We start from the raw sequence: 20,683 nt of genomic DNA, 5'->3' as shown, positions 1-20,683 counted from the left end.
TTCTCGACAACTTTAACCCGAAGCGCAATTGTGGGTGAAACTGAGTACTGAAAATCTATTTCGGACTTTTGGAATTCAATATATATTAAGTACGGTTATCTTTTGTTCCGATTTCAACTCCGGAACATTTGGAGGTTTATGTCGGATTAGCAAGCCAAAATACAGCCTATACCAGCGATGACCGTAGGAACAGGAACACATTATGGCGCGGTGATGCCCCGCCTCCCGCTACGGGCATTTCTTTATTATAATTAGGATTAATTATTAAGGAAAATAGGATTTGTTTTTCCAACGTAGTATAATAAAGAAGGGTCCATAATCATAATTTAAAAATTTAATTTAATAATGTGCGTATTTGTAATCAAATAAAAAAAAATCCAGCGACTCCGGTGTCGATTCCGACTTTTGATTTGAAAGAACTGGCACAAAATGTCATTAGAGACATTTATTTATTCCATGTTTAAAATCCATTTCGTGTGTAGTTAAAAAAGAAGAAAAGTATATAAAATAAAGATTTATTTTTAAAATATTGACAACTTTAAGTTGACAATCTTAAAATACATTACATTAAGGTCTGTACAAATTAAGTAGTACTACTTATATATTAGTCGAGTTCTTTATTTGTACGGAACTTAAATTAAACTTTGTATAATAAAAAAAATCTTATTAACCTAAAGTAAACAATAAAATAATTCTCAGAATCGTAAAAAAAACCTCATTAATTTTAACGATATGGCACGTAAGAATCAATATTGGTATTAGAACATAGTTTCCTCATGGTCAAATGAGAAATAAGATAATTATGGTTTAACTCGCTTAAAACCAGTTTGTACACAAGGAAATTTTGTTGTTATTTTTTTTATATTGTTAATTATATTTAATACGTTGAAAAAAAATCTAAATTAATTAATATTTTATCACTGTCAAGGTTGAACAAAAATCGTGAGAATTATAAGTAAACGACCTTCGTAATTGTATATTTATTGTATAAGTTGCCATTTTTTTCTTATGAATGGTGTTACCACCGAATCGGGATACCTGATTTTTTTATTTCAGTAAATGATGATTAGTATTTTCTTCCGTACATTTTTATAAATTTTTCACTTAAATGGTACTAGAGACATTTCAAAAACATCATTATATGTCGGACGGATCAAAAAAATAATATCAGTAGTAAAAACACTACATTTCAAATGAATTCATTAAATAACATTTGTTTTTATTATATTTTATCTAGCTATCTTTCGATCTATTAGATACCTCTCAAGTTTTACATTAATTTCTTCATTTTCTGTTAAGTTTCTCATTATTTCAACTTATAAATCAAAACTTATACTAAATACATATCTAACTTTATATACATATATTAGATGTTTTAGCCTTCGAACACCTCTGCTGTAGCTGCCCCAGTGATGTCCTTCAGCTCGGCTGATTTGAAGGTCGCCACGAAGTTGATGTTGCCAATTTTCTGGTAAATAGAAGAAAATGTAAATTGCGGCTAGCCCATTTATAGACATCAGCGGAGACTACAACCCATCTCTTATTTATTCAAAATTAATGAGCAATATGTGAACATGCCGTGTGGTTCCAGGCATCAATAAGAAACAAGAATAGGACCACTGCATCTTTTTTTCCATGGATGTCGTAAAAGGCGACTAAGGGATAGGCTCATTTACTTGAGATACCTGCTATAGGCGATGGGCTAGCAACCTGTCACTAATTGAATCTCAATTCTATCTGTTAGCCAAACAGCTGAACGTGGCCTATCAGTCTTTTCAAGACTGTTGGCTCTGTCTACCTCACAAGGGATATAGACGTGATTAAATATGTTATACCAAAATCATTTTAACCACTCAACCTTCAAAATAAATAAAAAAATCACGTTTGTGAACAAAAGCATATTCTCTTCGTTTAATATTTAATCTAATTAATACTTATATTCTACTATTTAATCTAATACTCTATTTAATCTAATACTCTATTTAATCTAATACTTACATTAGGCTGCACAGGTAATTCAATAGACAGCGGCCCCTTAGGCGGGGCGTCGGGCGCCGGACAACGCAGCGTACGGCCCACGATGCCGGACGACGTCACCCTGAACTCGCACCCCGTCAGCGCCACGGCCAGCGGGTTGACGAACGAGATTACAGCTGTAGCTGGCTGCCCTATGATTAGGTCTTCGTTGAACTGTTGAAAAAAGTATTTTATAAAATTTTAAGGATATCCCAAGCCTAGTAAGTGTAAAGAGAAAGATGTGTGTTGTTCTTCGTTTAAATATGTAGGTATGTTAAAAAATTATTTACGTCTGTCATCATATTTCAACAATAATTTGAATAGTTAAGTACCTAATCAGTTTTGGTGTCGTGTGGTTCCCAAAACCAATATAAAAAAGAATAGGGCCACTCCATCTCTTTCCCATGGATGTCGTAAATATAATTAAGGGATAGGCTTGTAAACTTTGAATTCTTCTTTTAGAATATGGGCTAGCAACCTCCGACTATTTGAATTAAAATTCTATCGTTAAGCCTAACAGCTGAACGCGGCCTATCAGTCTTTCCAGACTGCTGGCTCTGTCTAACCAGCAAGGGATATAGACGTGATTATATGAATGATGAATGAACAGTTAAAAGGTTACAGCGAAGAAAGTTAGCCCATTATTTTTTTAAACATCATTGCATAAAATACATGTATAGCACAATTGGCGGACTTAATGCTGGAAGCATTATCTACCAGTCAACCATTGGGTCTGACAGAGAATTATTCCACAGCTTCATACATACCTTGATGCTAATATTAGGCTTGAGGACTTGGAAGTCATCGTCATCCGCCCAGGACTGCTTGGTCTCCTCCACTATGGCCATGGCTGATATCTTCATGTTGCAGTACTCCACCAGCTTAGGGAGGTACTCCTCAGCTTTCACCAGAATGCTTATTTGTTCAGCTGGAATTTAGTTATAGGCATAAACTTTGTGTCTTCTTCTTTAAGAGTTGTTGGTGGAGTTAAAAGGAGCTTCCTCCATTCATCTCTTTTTTCAGTTTTTTTACTTGCTAGTATAGTTGTAACGTGAAGTGTTATTCAGAAAAGGAGAAGAAAAAACCATTTTAAAAACGATAGAATGTTAGACCAAGAATAAAATATTTTGATCAAATAAAGCAAAAAGTAAACATAAAGTTTGTATTGATTAAACAACCATGCAATGTTCAAGTTCTCTCAAAATTTACAGCCGTTGACTTCAAAAGTGTCCATCAGTAAAATCTAAACATTATTCAAATACCTGGTGGGAGTTATTAAATACCCTCGTGACTCAAGAGAAACCCGTATACTCGTGAAAACTAGACTTTGAAACTAAAACGATTGGATGATTGGGGATGGACTCCGGAAGTGAATTCCAGAGCCTAACAGCCAAAACGGCAATAAAAAAATTGGAGGTAAAACCTGTACGACTATCATAATGTTATTCAAAAATTAATTTTCTAGGAAAACAACAAACAAATCTATAAATCATTTGCAATAATACAGCATCCTTCAATTGCTTTAATGTATAATTACGTAGATGACTTACTCTTCCCTGGGGCCACAGGGATTTTCCCCTCGACCTTCCTCACGACATCAGCACGATTGCCATTGTAGAACACGCTGGCAGCCGAGAGTGATGCCTTGATGTTTCTGGCCTGAAATTAAAATACCTTTTTGGTAGAGAGGAGATTTCATGCTGAAGTATCGATCGATCATGATAAGACATTCAGCTGCGTGAATGTGCAGGTTTCCTCACGATGTTTTCCCTCACCGTAAGAGCATCGGTGAGTATTTAAACTAATGTACATAACTTCGAAAATAGTCATTGGTAATGTTAACGTATATTTATCAAATTAAGGACGTCCTAGTAAAGGGTCAGGTCAAGAGTACCCGAAACCGCCGAGCTTGCATGAAGAGAGTTATGAATGTGGATGAAACGAAGGAAGTATGCAGAGATCGTGGCAAGTGGAAAGAGGTAGTCTCTGCCTACCCCTCCGGGAAAGAGGCCAGATTTTATGTATGTTACGTACGTAGGTATGTAATGTTAGCATTTATCAATTTTATTTTGCGAATTTCATCATCATCTCGTCGTCATCATCGATCATCTTACCTCGTTGGACTGGTTCTCAATATCAACAGTGACCCTGAACTGTTCTCCGATGGGGACGCTATCCAGCTCTCGTAGTTTGAAAGTGACGTCATTCTTCAGGTTACTCATCACAGCGTAGTACCTAAGGAAAAGGCGGAATATGTCAAGTTCTATTTGGAAGAAGAATTGTAAAGCGCAAGCTGATGCTTGTTCAGCTGCAACCTGTTGTGTCATCTATCAATCAGCATTAGTATTAGCATTATATTACAAAGCTGAAGAGTTTGTTTGTTTGAATGCGCTAATCTCAGGAACTACTGGTTCGAATTGAAAAAAAAAAATATTGCATGGAATAGACCATTTATCGATGAAGACTTTAAGCTATAGGTATAACATCACGCTGCAACTATACGGGTGCTAACTATACTACGGGAGCGAAGAAATAATGGGAAAAAAACGGGGGAAATTATTCATTCTTGAAGGCTTCAATGATGCCCAAAATAACTATTCCACGCGGATGGAGTCGCGAGCATATCTAGTTTTGAATAAATTTTGGACACAACTAGTCAATTACTCCGATTATCCCAGGTCAAATAATACTTAGAGGTTACTTTTTCTTGAAATAATAAAGTACTAGTTTAATGAAGTTAATAAAGACTTGAAAAGAAGTTTATGTAAAAAATATGGAAAGCCCAATGTGAACGACGTAAATACTTTTACCTATGATTAAAATTAAACAAAACATAACTACCTGCATTTATAAAAAAAATCTAATGTCCCACCTCTTTGCCCTCTCAGAAAATCTGACCCCGTTCATGAGTGCCAGCCTCTCAGAGGTGGTGCCCTCCCGGTACTTGTACTGGTCTGTGATCTCCTGTCGGTCTTCGTCTCCCAGGGGGTCAAACACGTACGGCTTCTTCGTCAGGATCATGCGGCCGATGCTGCAACAAATATTGTTTGTTGTTTATAACCAGAATCGAGCCAACAATCATGATAAGACCACGTTTGGCTTAATGATTTGAGATTCAAATAGTGACAGTTTGCCCATGCCAGCCCATGGCTGTGACGCGCTTCTGTGGAAGGTGTAGCCAGGCAAAGATGTGTGAGGCAGAAGGTAGTAAATCAGACGAATTTGTATCCTAATCATTGTCAACACCATCATCAACACCAATATCCACAAAAAACATGGATAGACTGATCTTCAGTACTTTAAAATGGTGCCAGAAACCACACGGTCATGCAGGAATTTCCAATTTTCCCTGTTGCAACATTTATATCCATTGATTGATTGAAGGTTTTTAGTGCAATAAAGAGTAAACAAAAACACTCACTGATAATTATTTGTATCCACCATGGAGAACCCTGTCTCCGATTCAGGGTCGGTCCTCCACCGCATCAGGTCGGCGTTGACTGAGGCCAGCATGAACTCCACGTCGTAACTCAGGCCTAAGACCCCCTTCTTGATGGCTTCGAGTGAAGCTGGACCGCACTGGTACACCCCTGATGATGTTTCCTGAGGAGTAGCATCAATGGCTTGCCAGCCTCCATAACCTGTTAATGAAAGTCATCATTTAATATTACGTTTGGCCCTTTTGCGTATTCCTTATACCCAGAATGATTTTTTTTTTAATTAGGAGGAAGCCATTTAAACTGAGCAAGCCTAAACAAATTTATGAACATTCTTAAAAAAATACATTAAAATCGATGTCATCCGCGTTACCTTTTGATATATTTAGCTGCTGTTACGCAGCTAAGTATATATAGTATACTATCCCATCACCACCAATGGCTTTAAAACGTTCTGGTTATACGAACCGAATCATGTTCGGAGTGCCCTGCTAGAGCGTTTGCTCTATAAAAGCGCACCTTTTGTTAACTTCCTCCAAAATCTTATATTAATAACTATAGTTTTTGTGTTACTCACCCCATATTCTAGGAGGGCTGATGATAAACTTTCAATTACGATGGAACTCTTTAAATGCTACCAGATGTTCTATCTATCAAATAATTTACTTCTGTAAAACATTGAGGATACTAGGACGAAGAAGAAACTACTAAGTGCTTTACAAAACCTCACCTGCAGGCAAATCAGGCCTCGCCATCCACACATCGTTCCACACGTGGTAGTTCCAGATGGAGTCAGCACCGACTGGGTTGTTGGGATCAAAGTCCAGCTCCTCCATGTTCTCGGTGTAGTATTTGTCCACGGTCAGGGAGTTGTTGGCGTCGTGGGCTGACACCAGGTTGGAGACCACGCGAGATGGAATGCCGAGGGCGCGGCACACTGTTTGAAAAAGATGTTGGTTAGTCTTAAAATGACTTGAATATGATTATAGTCCAGTAAATTCTGTACCAATGTGACTAAATTCCGAGCCTATTTTTGTCTCATGTCATAGCAAACCGCTTGTTCGCTACATTGCTTACTTTGGTATCTTGTCTTCATCACTCAGACATTGTGCTTTCTTTTGGTCTTTGCATACAAATAACGTCTAATAGAATTTTAACTTTACGTGTTCCGAACATAGACATAAGATTCGAACAACATACCTGGCTATCATTATAGTTTTAAGATTAAGAAGAAGAAAAAATACAAAGATACCCGTATGAATCATGTGTAGAAAGTACCCGAAACCGCCGAGCTTGCATGAAGAGAGTTATGAATGTGGATGAAGCGAAGGAATGCAGAGATCGTGACAAGTGGAAAGAGGTAGTCTCTGCCTACACCTCCGGGAAAGAGGCGTGATTTTATGTATGTATGTATGTGTGGCGACATCTCTACGCCACTCGTCACAACAGCCATGTGCTTTCTTTGTATATATCATATGTATCATGTGTAGGTACCAAACCAAACAAGATTTTACATACCAGTAGTAACAACGCCAGCGAAAACCCAGCACTGTCCGTACGGGACCTCCTGCTGCGTCTCCAGGTACTGCTGGAGGATGTCCACCGACCCTGTCCACTCGGAAGGTGCTGTTCCATCATCATAGTTGCCGTCCCAACGCCCGATCAACACGCCGGCATCATCGTTGGAATTGACGATCCGAGAAATGGTTCGGGTCATTTTTATTGGGTCCCCACGACTAGAAAAAATGGTATTTAAATATTTTTGTTCTCTTGGTTTGTGTCTCTAGATATTTATCTCTGTTGTTCTTTGTTAAAGCGTGGATACTGCAAGTTATGAAAGAAAAGCAATGGGCCGAATGCCCGTGAGCGAGGAAAAATTGTGAGAACTTGTAAGATAACAAATGGACATCTAAATCCATCACCAGAAAAACAGTTGTGACACTTTGTAATAGGTGTAAATATTAGATATTATTCTTTCCAAAAAATTCTCAAAAGCTACTACACCTATTGATGAAATTTGACATTGGATGTAGACTAGAGCTATAAGAGTTACATGCTTATATTTCTGAAAACTTTATCTTGGAAACCACGCAATAACTTTAAGTGCCGTGTGGTTTCTGGCACCAATAAAAAAAGAATAGGACCACTCCGTCTCGTTACCATCATAAACTTCCCCTTATAAACTTGGGATTCTTCTTTTAGGCGTAGGGCTTGCAACCTGTCATTATTTCAAACTCAATTCCATCATTAAGCCTAACAGCTGAACGTGGCCTATCAGTCTTTCAAGACTGCTGGCTCTGTGTGCCTGATATAGATGTATTTATAGGTATGTACATACATACATACATACATAAAATCACGCCTCTTTCCCGGAGGGGAAAAAGGCGTGTATATAATATAGGTATAATATACCTTTATAGGTATGTATGTATTAAAATTCAAAAACTGACTGGTGGAAAGGAATGTCAGCTCTGTCCAACATGAACATGCAAGCTGGTAACACCACAGCGTCGAACTGCCCGTAGAACCAGGGCTTCCCCCGGGTGGTCTTGATGGGCCCCACCCACACCTTCCCCACGTCATTGAGGACATACTCTTGGAGTAACTGGCAGTCTTCCATGTAGGTCTGGTCATCTGTTAAAGAAATATATATATTGTCAAAACTTCATTGTCATTCGGTATTACTATTTTGTACTGAATTATCTAGTTCCTTTATTGTTTGCCGGTTGACTGGAAGAGATCCCTTCATGGGATAAGTCCATCATTACAAGTGATTTGTTTCGTTTATAACTTGTTATGTACCATTTTCTTGTTACAGTGTAAATTACTATGCAATAATGATATTACAAACAAACAAATTTCTGGGTACAGTCTTTCCGAAACTCTTTTAGTGTTTCGCATAACGCGATATTAGAGGTCTGGTCATCTGTTAAAAAATATTAAGATAAATTTCCTTAAAAAATATATTGGGTACCTACAGCCCAGGATATTTTATTATGTAGATGTGATAGGTATATATGTTTATATGTGTAACACATTCAGGCAACTGGATCTGCAACCATGATCGATCCAATACCGGTTAGGTTCCCTTGCAAAGGTTGCGGAGGTGAGACGGAAGTCGCATCGTGTTAAAACCTGACTCACCCAACCCTGGATCCTTGGTTAAAGGCATACCCCGGACTCCTCTCCAGAGCGGTGAGGATGCAACTGGGACTAAAGCCAGGAGGAATAAGATTTATTTTAATGTTTAATTATGTTCAGCCTATTTCAAAGACATAGACAATTTTGATGTTTTCTTGTTGCCGTAACAACGGCTTTTACAGGCATAAGCAAATAAATATTCTATTCTATTCATGGCTAAGACGATAGAGTGACACCATAGAAGCTTGGCTTTATGGTTGGCTAGAACTAGTAAACAGTTCAACAAGGAAATTCATTGTAACTCACCGGGGTTCCAAGGGTTGAAGAGAAAGTAGACATCCTGGTCGAAGTCATAGATTCTTTTCTCGGGACTGTCCTTCCTCTTAGTGATCACGCGTAGGGTCCAGCAGCCGACTGGAAGGGATACAGGGGTAGACACCTGAAAGAAACCAATTTATAAATAAGTATTAAAATATAGAATTGTATGCTCTGTGGTTTCCGGCATTTAAGAATAGAACCACTTCCCAATAGTGTCTTTGTTTTTTTAATCGCTTTATTTCCAAACTAGCTGTGCCCGCGCCTTCGTTTGCATGGAATAGTTATTTTGGGCATCATTGAAGCCATCAAGAATGAATAACGTTCTCCGTTTTTTTTTCACATTTTCCATTATTTCTTCGCGTGATGTTATATAGCCTAAAGCCTTCCTCAATAAATGGTGTATTCAACACAAAAAGATATTTCAATTCAAACCAATTAGCGTGTTCAAACAAACAAACTCTTCAGCTTTATACTATTAGTATAGATACAGTTTATGAAAGGTGTCTTAAATTGTCCGATGGCCTCTGTGATGCAGCGATAGTGCGCTTGTCTGTGACATTGGAGGTCCCGGGTTCAAATCCCGGCCAGGGCATGATGAGAAATGAACTTTTTCTGATTAGCCTGGGTCTTGGATGTTTATCTATATAAATTAGTATTTATTATGAAATATAGCTGAGTTATTTTCTCATAACACAGGTCTCGAACTCATTTCGAGGCTAACTCAACCAGTGTTATTTGTCCCGTATATACATATGATATATAATTTTAAAAGAAAAAAAAAAGTAATAATATTACAAACCGCAAATCAAGATGTCCATTAAATATAAATAAGTAGATATATTTACAAAATTAATAAATGGCTGAACATATTCTCCAACAAAGTGCAAAATTATCATAAACAGACGCTTTTAACATTAATTTGCATGAATTAGTTATTAAATTATCTACATCCATCACGAACCTTACATATCTTAGATTTTGTGAAAAAGATTAAGCCTAAGAAGTTTTTGAGATTTAAGATAAAACTACACACTATAATAACTAGAAAAACTTAAATGCCAATGATAAAATTATACTTACACGTGTTCTTAATTATAAAATAACTGATAAACAAAATAAAATACATTTTTGTAGTGTGTAAGAACTATGTAGGTGCCGTGTGGTTCCTTGTGGTGGTGAGTTTGATGGAATCACACGTACATACATACACACATAAAATCCGCCTCTTTCCCGGAGGGGTAGGCAGAGACTACCTCTTTCCACTTGCCACGATCTCTGCATACTTCCTTCGCTTCATCCACATTCATAACTCTCTTCATACAAGCTCGGCGGTTTCGCGTACTCTTGACCTGACCCTTTACCAGGACGTCCTTAATTTGAACATGATACGTTCGTCTAGGAATCACTCGTAAACTTAAATAATCCTTAATCATTAACTTAATGTTCACTCTTGACCTCTCAGTAATTGCTAAGTGCTTTTGACATAAATCTTAATCTGCATTTACACTTCATAATTACTATACGGCGCAGATATTAATTTATTCAGAAACCATGACACAGGTACCTACGATTGACACGATTAAATTAACACGAATAAAATTATACGTTACCCAAGCCTTAAGGTTATCTGTATGGTCAAATTAACGGTTTCACAATTTAAAAAAAAAAGGTGCCGTGTGGTTCCCAGCACCCATTGAAAAAAAGGAATAGAAGCACCCCATCTCTTTCTCATGAATGTCGTAAAAGCGACTAAGGGATAGGCTTATAAACTTGGGGTTCTCTTTCGGGCGACTGGGTAGCAACCTGTCACTTTATGTGAATCTCAATCATATAAGTAAGCGAAACAGCTGAACGTGGCTTATCAGTATTTTTAAGACTGTTGGCTTTGTCTACCCCGCAAGGGATATAGACGTGGTTATATGTAAACATATTATGTTATTTTTTTATAGAAATTCAATGCGGAATTTTACAAAAAAATATTATTTGAACTTGAGACTTGACAACAGTCAGTCTGAGTTTATTAGGAAGGTACATTTTACCTGTAGAGTCTACATATTACTGGCAAATTTAGATTTATTTCAATCCCTTTTACTATATAAAAACAATGGATCCCAACAGCATTAATCATTGTTAAAATAATTAATTATCTATTGTCATCGTATTATCTTTAATGTAGGCAAGTTATTTACAATATACAACACATGATTAGCATATAAATGTAAGCTAAATCCTAGAATAGTAAAGTACCTAACTAAATTAGCTACATGCTTCAATAAAAGCATACAAATTGCTTGATCAACTAAAATATTCAAACGAATGGATGATACGCTGTCTGCATTACTAACTAAATATATTGCAATATTATGGCATATAAAAATAATAAATAAATAAATATATACGGGACAAAATACACAGATTGAGTTAGCATCGAAGTAATTTCGAGACTTGTGTTACGAGATACTAACTCAACGATACTATATTTTTTAATAAATATTAACATTCAAGAACTAGGCCAATCAGAAAAAGTTCTTTTCTCATCATGCCCTGACCGGGATTCGAACCCGGGACCTCCGGTGTCACAGACAAGCGTACTACCGCTGCGCCACATAGGCCGTTATTGAAAAATAATATAGGTAACCAACTGTTATAACACTAGGTATAATATTATTAAGTCATCTTACATAGTCCACACAGCTGAACGTGGCCTTTCGGTCTTTTCAAGACTCTGTCTACCCCGCAAGGGACACAGACGTGATAATATGTCTGTAAGTAGTTACTGTTTCCTTCAAGCATGACTTAAAACATATAAGTATGTATTTACGTGAGTCTTAAGTATATATTTACTCATAAGCAAGACCTTAAAACGAATATAGAAAATATATATGGAAATTATTGTTAATATTGCATTTATTTGTAAATATAGTACCCACCCAATACCTTATGTTAAAATGAGCAGAATGGAACAGGTTCAAATCCCACCTCGGCCATGTACCAATGACTATATTCATAGTTTTGTACATTAGTTTGAATACTAACCGATGCTCTTACGGTGAGCGAAAACGTCGTTAGGAAACCTGCACATTCAGGCAACTGAATGTGTAACCATGGATCCAATTCGGGTTAGGTTTACCTGCAAAGGTTGCGGAGGTCAGATGGGAGTCGCTTTGCGTTAAAACCTGACTCACCCAATCCAGGATCCATGGTCAAAGGCATACCCCGGACTCCTCTCCAGAGAGGTGAGGATGCAACCGGGACTAAAGCCAGGAGGAAGAAGAAAGATACCCACCACTATACCTAGGTTTTCCAAATAATATTATACTCGTAAATACCAAAGTAAGTTTGTTACTTCTTTACAGTTAAACCGTTGAGCCGATTTTCATGAAATTTTGAATACGTATAGGATAGAGTATATACATATATCACGTCAACACTTACGGATTAGACAGAGCCAATAGTCTTGAAAAAATCTGAAAGGCCACAAATAGATGAATGGCTTAATGATGAAATTGAGATTCAAACAGTGGCAGGTTGCTAGCCCATCACCTACAAGAAGAATCCTTAGTTTATTAGCCTCTTACTTAGTCGCCTTTTACAACATCCATAGGAAAGATGTGAAGTGGTCCTATTCTAAAATGCCTGGATACATAGTTATGGTCCCCTAGAGTATAGAATACGCTTGCGAAAGCTAGTGAAACTATGGTCTGAGTGAACATTTACGTACCTTCAACAAAAATGCTTTACGACTTGTAAGCTATAAAATGTTATTTATGACATAATAGTGCAGTTAATATTTTTTGCGCACACGGTTTTGTTTCTGTTGTTGACATCTTTATTTCTGACTAGAGGCCGCCCGCGACTTCGTCCGCATGGAAACCCTATCAATCCCGCGGGGACTCCGAGATAAAAAGTAGCCTATATGTTATTCTGGGCCTTCAGCTACCTACATGCCATGCTACCTAAATTTCATCGTAATCGGTTCAGTAGTTTTTGCGTGAAAGGGTATCAAACATCCATACTGACATCCTGACGTTTAAACTTTCACATTTATAATATTAGTAGGATGACTTATACATACATATATAGTCATATCTATTTTCAGGTGACAGATTGCTAGCCCATCATCAACAACAAGAAGAATCCCAAGTTTATAAGCATATCCCTTAGTCGCCTGTTACTACACCCATGGGAAGAAATAAAGTGGTTAAAATAAATGAATTATCAATTATGCTTCCATTCTAAAGTCCCGGAAACCACACGGCAGGTACACTACAGAATGGAAGATATTTCTGTTCCAGAATAGGTTATGGGTTGAACTAAGAAAGTACTTTGTCGATAATAATCCTTTGATACTGCTTATAAAGTTCGTATTGACATAATCAATCAGTTCTACATTCATTCATGTTTTTTAATGTAGACAATGTGCATTCGTCCACAATTTAGATTTAAGAGATCTATATTTGTAAATTGACGTCCGATGAAAATGCAGTGTAGTTTGTTCCGCCGCTTCTTCTACACATGCGCTTTGGAAGCGGTAGTAGTTATACCTAATTAGATTTAAGTTATGTGACGTCAATAAGTGATACCTCGTATCCAATTTTGAAAATAAATCTATTCTATTCCAATATTCTAAAGAGTTTATGCTTACCTCGAACGATAGTGTGTCTTCTTGGACATCAACTAGCCTGGCGGTCCAGGAATGCTGGTCGGAGACTGCATCTCGGCGAAGGTGGACTGAACCCGTGGTCTCGAACTGGGGCTTATCACCTGTACATACATACATACATATGGTCACGTCTATATCCCTTGCGGGGTAGACAGAGCCAACAGTCTTGAAAAGACTGAATGACCACATTCAGCTATTTGGCTTAATGATAGAATTGAGATTCAAATAGAGACAGGTTGCTAGCCCATCGCCTAAAAAAGAATCCCAAGTTTGTAAGCCTATCCCTTAGTCGCCTTTAAGGACATCCGTGGGAAAAATATGGGGTGTTTCTATTCTACAGTGGGGGAAACTAGACGGCACGAATTTTTTATTTACACGCTGCAAAGCAACCTTTGTTAATTAAGATTGATTTATGACTGACCAGACGATTATTTACAAGAATTATTTTAATTAACACTCTCCCTGCCATGGGATCCGCCGGCGACCCCCACTAATTCTTGTTCCGCAAGCCAAAGCACTTTTGTAACTTTTTAGTTAGGAGGCCATGGGGTCCGCCGGTAGCCCCCAATTATTTTCTTTCCGCACGCCACGCACAATTTGTATAGTTATTCATTAGCACGCCACCCTTTTATTATGACAGTTAGCCGCCGGCCGCCCCCACGGCCTGTCGTGTGCGTTTTTCCCGCGTTTTTACATCGATCGCGAAACTCGATCTTCTTTTGATAATGTCCGACGACTCAGATTTCGATCCCGACTTTATACCCGAGTCGGACGATAGTGAATTAACTTCGGACGACGATGAATCGACGAGTAACAGTAATGCTAACTCCGATGGTGATACTATGACGCCGCCGAACCGCGGCGCTGGCGCCGGCTCATCTCAACGTCCAGTTCAACGTGCGCAGACGTCGAGTAACGCAAGTTGCTGGTACCCGCCAACTGGAACCCGTCAGCAAGTATTTCCTTTTACTGGCACTCCTGGTGTGAAAAACATCCCCCAATTGTGTGAGACTGAATTGGATTATTTTCTTTTGTTTGTTGACGAAGAGATTATCAACTTGATGGTGACAATGACTAATTGTTATGCAGTAAAGACCAAAATAACTACAACTTTGCGACGTTCGAGTAGACTGAATGACTGGAAAGATTGTGATCAACAAGAAATGAAAAAATTTATTGGCTTATTGATGTGGATGGGCCTGAAAAAGCTGCCTAAAATTGCAGATTACTGGAGTCGTAACCCGCTATATGAAAATAAAGTGGCTGGATCTACTATGAGCCGAAATCGTTTCGAATTGTTACTGCGTTGTTGGCATTTCGAAGATACCTTTTTTGCCGAGACATCACGCACAGATAAGTTGATCAAAATAAGGCGTTTAGTTCAGTTGATCACAACCAAATACCAAAATTTTAAGACTCCTGATGAATACCTGACAGTCGATGAGACCATGGTTGCGTTCCGTGGGCGTATAAAGTTCATGCAATATATACCAGGTAAAAGGCACAAATACGGTATCAAGCTTTTTAAAATATGTGGAGACGACGGTTATACGTTTGATTTAATTGTATACGAAGGCAAAAAGGGTCCTGAGCGCCAACAGAATTTATCCAAAAACGTGGTGATGGAATTGAGCACTAAGTTCTTAGATGCTGGCCGAAGCATCATTACTGATAACTATTATACGAGCGTAGATTTGGCCGAGTCTCTATTACAACATTCCACGCATTTGATAGGCACCGTCAGAAAAAACCGGAAAGGGTTACCCAAGAATGTAGTAGGCGAGAAATTGAAGAAGGGAGAATTGGTTGCGATGGAAAACGAAAAGGGGATTTTGGTATTTAAGTGGAAGGATAAGAGAGAAGTCTTGGCCTTGTCTACTAAACACAAAGTGGGATTTGTCACTGTTACAAGCAAGCGCAACAAAAATAAATGTTCTCTGAAACCTATAGCAATTGCGGACTACAATAAGCACAAATGCTCAATTGACCTTTCTGATCAGATGGGAAGCTACTGCAACCCATCACGACGTAGCATTCGTTGGTTCCAAAAACTCGCAGTAGAATTGATACTGAACACATCTGTCATAAATGCTTTTCTTGTTTACACGGCACATAAAAGAGTGAAATCCAAACGCTACACTATAACAAAATTCAGAGAACAACTAAGCATACAGTTATTGGGTTTATATCAGGAAAGCACCAACGTTGCAGAGAATCGCGAAGCAGTAGAGCATAAGTTTGGGAAAAATCCTATAGCTGACCATCGTAATCGGATCATACGGCGTAAATGTATTCATTGTTACCAACTACTGCGCTTGCAAGGTAAAACAAGTGTTGAAGCCAAAAAGCTAACCAAAAAGACAAACACTGTCTGCCTTTTATGCCCCACTAAACCCAGTGTTTGCGCAGAGTGTTTCGCGACAATACACACGAAAAAGTAATTTTTTGAACATTATTATGTGTTTTTCAAACTTTTTATAATAACTAACACAAATAAATACATAAATACTCTACTTATGCTGTTTTTATTTATAATTTTCTCAGTCTCATAAAAAACATATTATTGATCCTACTGACTTGCTTTTTTTTTTTATTTGTAGTTAAGTTCACGCTGACGCCATAACACATATTGAATTTTCCGTATTAGCCAGCCAGCAGGTACAAAATCTGTTTGAATTTGGGAGGTCAAGGCGGATCCCACGGCGTACTGAAACAATTTTTGTTGGTCCCGCCGGCAGACCCCATGGCTTCCTGGAACCATTTTATCTTGTAATTCTCGGCCTATTTATTGCAAAAACTTGGGGTACGCCGGCGACCCCGTGGCCTCCTGAACTAAAATATCATTATACTTTGCCGGCAGGGAGAGTGTTAAATACGCTACTTTGTACCAATTAACAGTTTCTCAGTGTTTGCGAGTACTAAGAAAGTATTTAAAAAAGACGAAATTTCTAAATAAATACTAATATTATAAATGTGGAATTATATTCGTTTGTACAGAAATTTTACATAATACATCCACGAGTATAGTGTTGATTACAGAGAAAGACATAAGGCTATTTTCACACGGACTAAGCTAGTATAAAAAAATAAACAGACCTAAGGTGAAGACAAGCTGCACCAAATCGTTTCCCTCGTCGTAAGGTCTGGTGAATCGGACCACCCCGTTGAAGGGCTGTCCTCGGCGGAGGATCGTGGTCGTAGGGTTCTCATCGTTCACCACTTCGAATCTAAGAGAAAAAATTAAAAGTTATAATAAAAATCTATATAAATGATGTGCCGTGTGGTTCCCGGCACCAATACAAAAAAGAATAGGACCACTCCATCTCTTTCCCATGGATGTCGTAAAGGGTGACTAAGGGATTGGCTTACAAACTTGGGATTCTTTTTTAGGCGATGGGTTAGCAACCTGTCACTATTTGAATCTCAATTCTATCATTAAGCCAAATAGCTGAACATGGCCATTCAGTCTTTTCAAGACTGTTGGCTTCTGTCTACCCCGCAAGGGATATAGACGTGACCATATGTATGTATGTATGTCTAAATGATCGTGGTCTCCCCTCCGGGAAGGGGTATTTTCGTTTATCATCACTACATCACTATCACTACATATTATAATGTAAAATAATTACAGAAATTACATTGAAGAAGAAGAAAGAACTGTATCAAAATATGGGAAAGTAAAAAAAAATGCGTGTGACATAAAAAAAAACTTATATTAAATGTGTGTGAAATAAAAAGAAATATGAAAAATGTGTGCGAAATTACTTACTTCACAGTATTGTGGGTCTGTGCGTTTTCTTTAGGATAGAAGTGAACTACGTCTACTACTAGGGGTTCCATTTTCTACGTATTTTTCTGAAACAAGCAAAAAAATAAGTTGTGCCACTGTTATTTATGTACATAAATAAATAAAAAACTATTAAATGTACGTACATGAAAAGGATTTGTGAAGAAACAAATATTTTTTGCACCGAACGAGACAAAAGATTATGTATTAAAAAAATGGTATTACACATAACATATAATAAAGAGAAAAACTATGTAGTACTATGTAACGTAATCTAAACATATTCGGAATTGGTGTTACAGCAAAAGTTGGTCATTTTCCCCGAGACGTATAAAATCCATAACCTCAACAATCGAATAAGTCGATATACATAAGTACTCTTGATATCCATGCTAAAATGAAAAAAAGACACATAGTTACGACTTTTAATACCTTAATACCTTAGTATTTTTAGCCGAGAGTTAAAAACAATAAGGAAAATGTGTTTCCACAATCATCTTTCGATTACACTTTGCTTCAGACAAATAAGGTCTTGGCCGTGTAAGCAAACAAATTTCGTTGATTAAAAACCGGTTTCTTAACCAGTAAATAATAGTACTAAAATAAATCACACTTGCTGTTTTTTGAGGATTCATTTCAATGAGAATTTCTCCAGTTCCTAAGTTGAATAATATACTTACCTAATTTATTTATTTATTTATTTATTTAAACTTCATTGCACAAGATACAAATGTATAGCACAATTGGCGGACTTAATGCTAGAAGCATTGCATGTTTCTCTTCATTTACTTATTTTTTACGGGGTAGATAGAACCAACAGTCATAAAATAATTTGAATGCTACGTTCAGCTGGATGGCTTACTAAAGGTTTTACTGAGGCTCTGTCTACCCCTGAAGAGATAAATACGTGATAATATGAATGCATGCCTTAATTATTTCTAATTCTGTGACCTACATAAATATTTATTACATTTACATTTAAACTTTTCATTCCATTTACCGAAATGTACATTGACGTATCTGCCGTGTGGTTCCCGGCACCAATACAAAAAAGAATAGGACCACTCCATCTCTTTCCCATGGATGTAAAGTAGCTGATCGTGGCCAATTTTTTCAAGCATGTTGGCTCTGTCTACCCCGCAAGGGATATAGACGTGATATACATATGTAGGTATGTGTATGTACATTGACATGTGCAAACACTATAATTCCAAATATTTAGTCACGAAAAAGACTGGAAGTTAGCCAGAGCTACATTCTATCGGTATAGTTGATTTAGAAATAGAAAATATCGATGATGTGAACGCCTACATTGCACCTGCATTGTAACATACTGTTAGGTATTCATTTCTGTTAATGCACTTTGATGAATCATAGTTTTGTCTTCTTCCTCCTGGCTTTAGTCCCGGTAGCATCCTCACCTCTCTGGAGAGGAGCCCGGTGTATGCCTTTGACCATGGATCCTGGATTGGGTGAGTCAGGTTTTTAAACGAAGCGACTCCCATCTGATCTTCACAACCTTTGCAGGTAAACCTAACACGTATTGGATTCATAGTTACAAATCTAGTTGCCTGAATGTGCAGGTTTCCTCACGATGTTTTCCCTCACCGTAAGAGCATCGGTTAGTATACAAACTAATGCACATAACTTTGAAAATAATCTTGAAGAGACTGATAGGCCACGTTCAGCTGTTTGGCGTTATGCTAGAATTGAGATTCAAGCAGTGGAAGGCTGCTAGCCCATCACCTAAAGGAAGAATCCCAAGTTTTATAAGCATATCTCTTAGTCGCTTTTTACGACAACCATGGGAAAGAGATGGAGTTGAGCTATTCTTGTTTCTTTTTGTGCCGGGAACCACACCACGGTGTAATTAGTAAGAACTGAATAAAGAATTCTTATTATCATTAATACCTATCAGTCTTTCAAGTTAGGTAGGTACGTCAAATTATCATTACACTACTTATATCTTTATATATATGCTAATTAAAACAATTTAGGTACTCTATATTTAATTCGGTACACTCGGTATTTAAGATAAAATTTATCTGATGTAGGTAATTAATTTTCAACGAAGTTATTACTTTAGGTCAATAAGTTTTAAATCTTCGGTACATTTCAAAAGGCAAAGGTGACTGACATATCTATTAAATCAGCCATAATTACTGAATTATATATTTCGATGCAGTTTAAAATAATTTACAATTAACATCAGCAATTACAACGCGTAATATGTTTTCACACAAGAATTTTTGGAAATTTCTTATAGAGCAAGGCATGGAATGTACTGGTAAAGTTTATTTTGAAGAGGCAGGCAGGCAGGACCTGAATTATCTGCCGGTGTTATAGACTGTGATATGTAATTATTTGCCCGGATCTTTTCAAACTTTAAAAAATATACTCAATTTTTCAATATATGAAAATAACCGAATCTTGAAAATGATTGTAATAATAAAAAAAAAGAAAACACAAAAATAATTCACAACACCGACATCTTTACCTTTTCTCTCACAATATTTTAATCCACACTTCACGATCACACACGCGATTAATTTTAAATTTGGAACGCACCGTGAGATGCGCACGCGACGTTGCCGACTGATCTACGGCCAGCGTTGACGCTGGTTTAAGTTTGGCGTCGCAGGCGCCGGGCAAGGGCGTCCACACAGCTGGAAAAGCCCGCAGAAAATTTGTCATCATTATAAATGCAAAATATAAAAAGATTAAGCAAGACTAAAAGTTAAGGATACTTAAAATATTAGGGATCGAACTGGATTTTAGAGCTAACCTCTAGGATATTTAATTATATATGTTACTTAATAAGTAAGGTACTTAAAGACGGTCTTTTCAAGTTACCTAGACTTCAAAGAATATCGCTGTTATTCTTAAGGAAGCAACCAAGAGGGAACACTTACTTACGAATGAACGACAAAAATGACATCAAACATTTTATATTCTGATCTGATTGCGTGTTTGAGATAACATGAAATCACTCACACAAGAATATTTATAGATTTATTTGCGAAATAAGTACTCGTAAGTATGCAGGGATTGGGACAAGTAAAAAGATATCATCTTTGTCTTCGTCTCCGAGAAAGAAGCATGACTTTTTTGTAGCTAAATAATGTACTGTTAATTTGTTGAAGACTAAAATCTCTTTTCATGATGACACCTACGTATCTCTATATTTTAAAAAGTATCCTTAACAAAGTTTTTATGCTCACCCTAATCATGTACATAAATAAACCGATTTCGTGTGAATTACAATTAAAAAATAGTTTCGTATTGGTTATACCAAACGAGATTAAGATATTTTGCTAATGT

General features: G+C 37.3%; 1 protein-coding gene across 1 annotated transcript; it reads right to left on the bottom strand.

The window, feature by feature from the left end:
- Nucleotides 1–853: 853 nt before the first annotated feature.
- Nucleotides 854–19,981, bottom strand: LOC106132571 (hemocyte protein-glutamine gamma-glutamyltransferase). The gene is made up of 15 exons (XM_060949539.1): nucleotides 19,860–19,981; nucleotides 17,345–17,430; nucleotides 16,672–16,802; nucleotides 13,558–13,676; nucleotides 8,901–9,033; nucleotides 7,904–8,087; nucleotides 6,972–7,189; nucleotides 6,184–6,390; nucleotides 5,438–5,657; nucleotides 4,889–5,047; nucleotides 4,131–4,251; nucleotides 3,567–3,675; nucleotides 2,784–2,944; nucleotides 1,999–2,190; nucleotides 854–1,468 (listed from the first exon to the last, which is right to left on the bottom strand). The coding sequence occupies exons 2-15, from the start codon at nucleotides 17,413–17,415 to the stop codon at nucleotides 1,376–1,378; spliced, it is 2,118 nt and encodes a 705-aa protein (XP_060805522.1). The 5' UTR covers nucleotides 17,416–17,430; nucleotides 19,860–19,981; the 3' UTR covers nucleotides 854–1,375.
- Nucleotides 19,982–20,683: the final 702 nt, after the last annotated feature.

Source organism: Amyelois transitella, chromosome 19, assembly GCF_032362555.1.
Source record: "Amyelois transitella isolate CPQ chromosome 19, ilAmyTran1.1, whole genome shotgun sequence".
NCBI lineage: Eukaryota > Metazoa > Arthropoda > Insecta > Lepidoptera > Pyralidae > Amyelois > Amyelois transitella.
The sequence above is the reverse complement of the archived record's forward strand: the minus strand, read 5'-3'. Positions and strand labels throughout refer to the sequence as shown.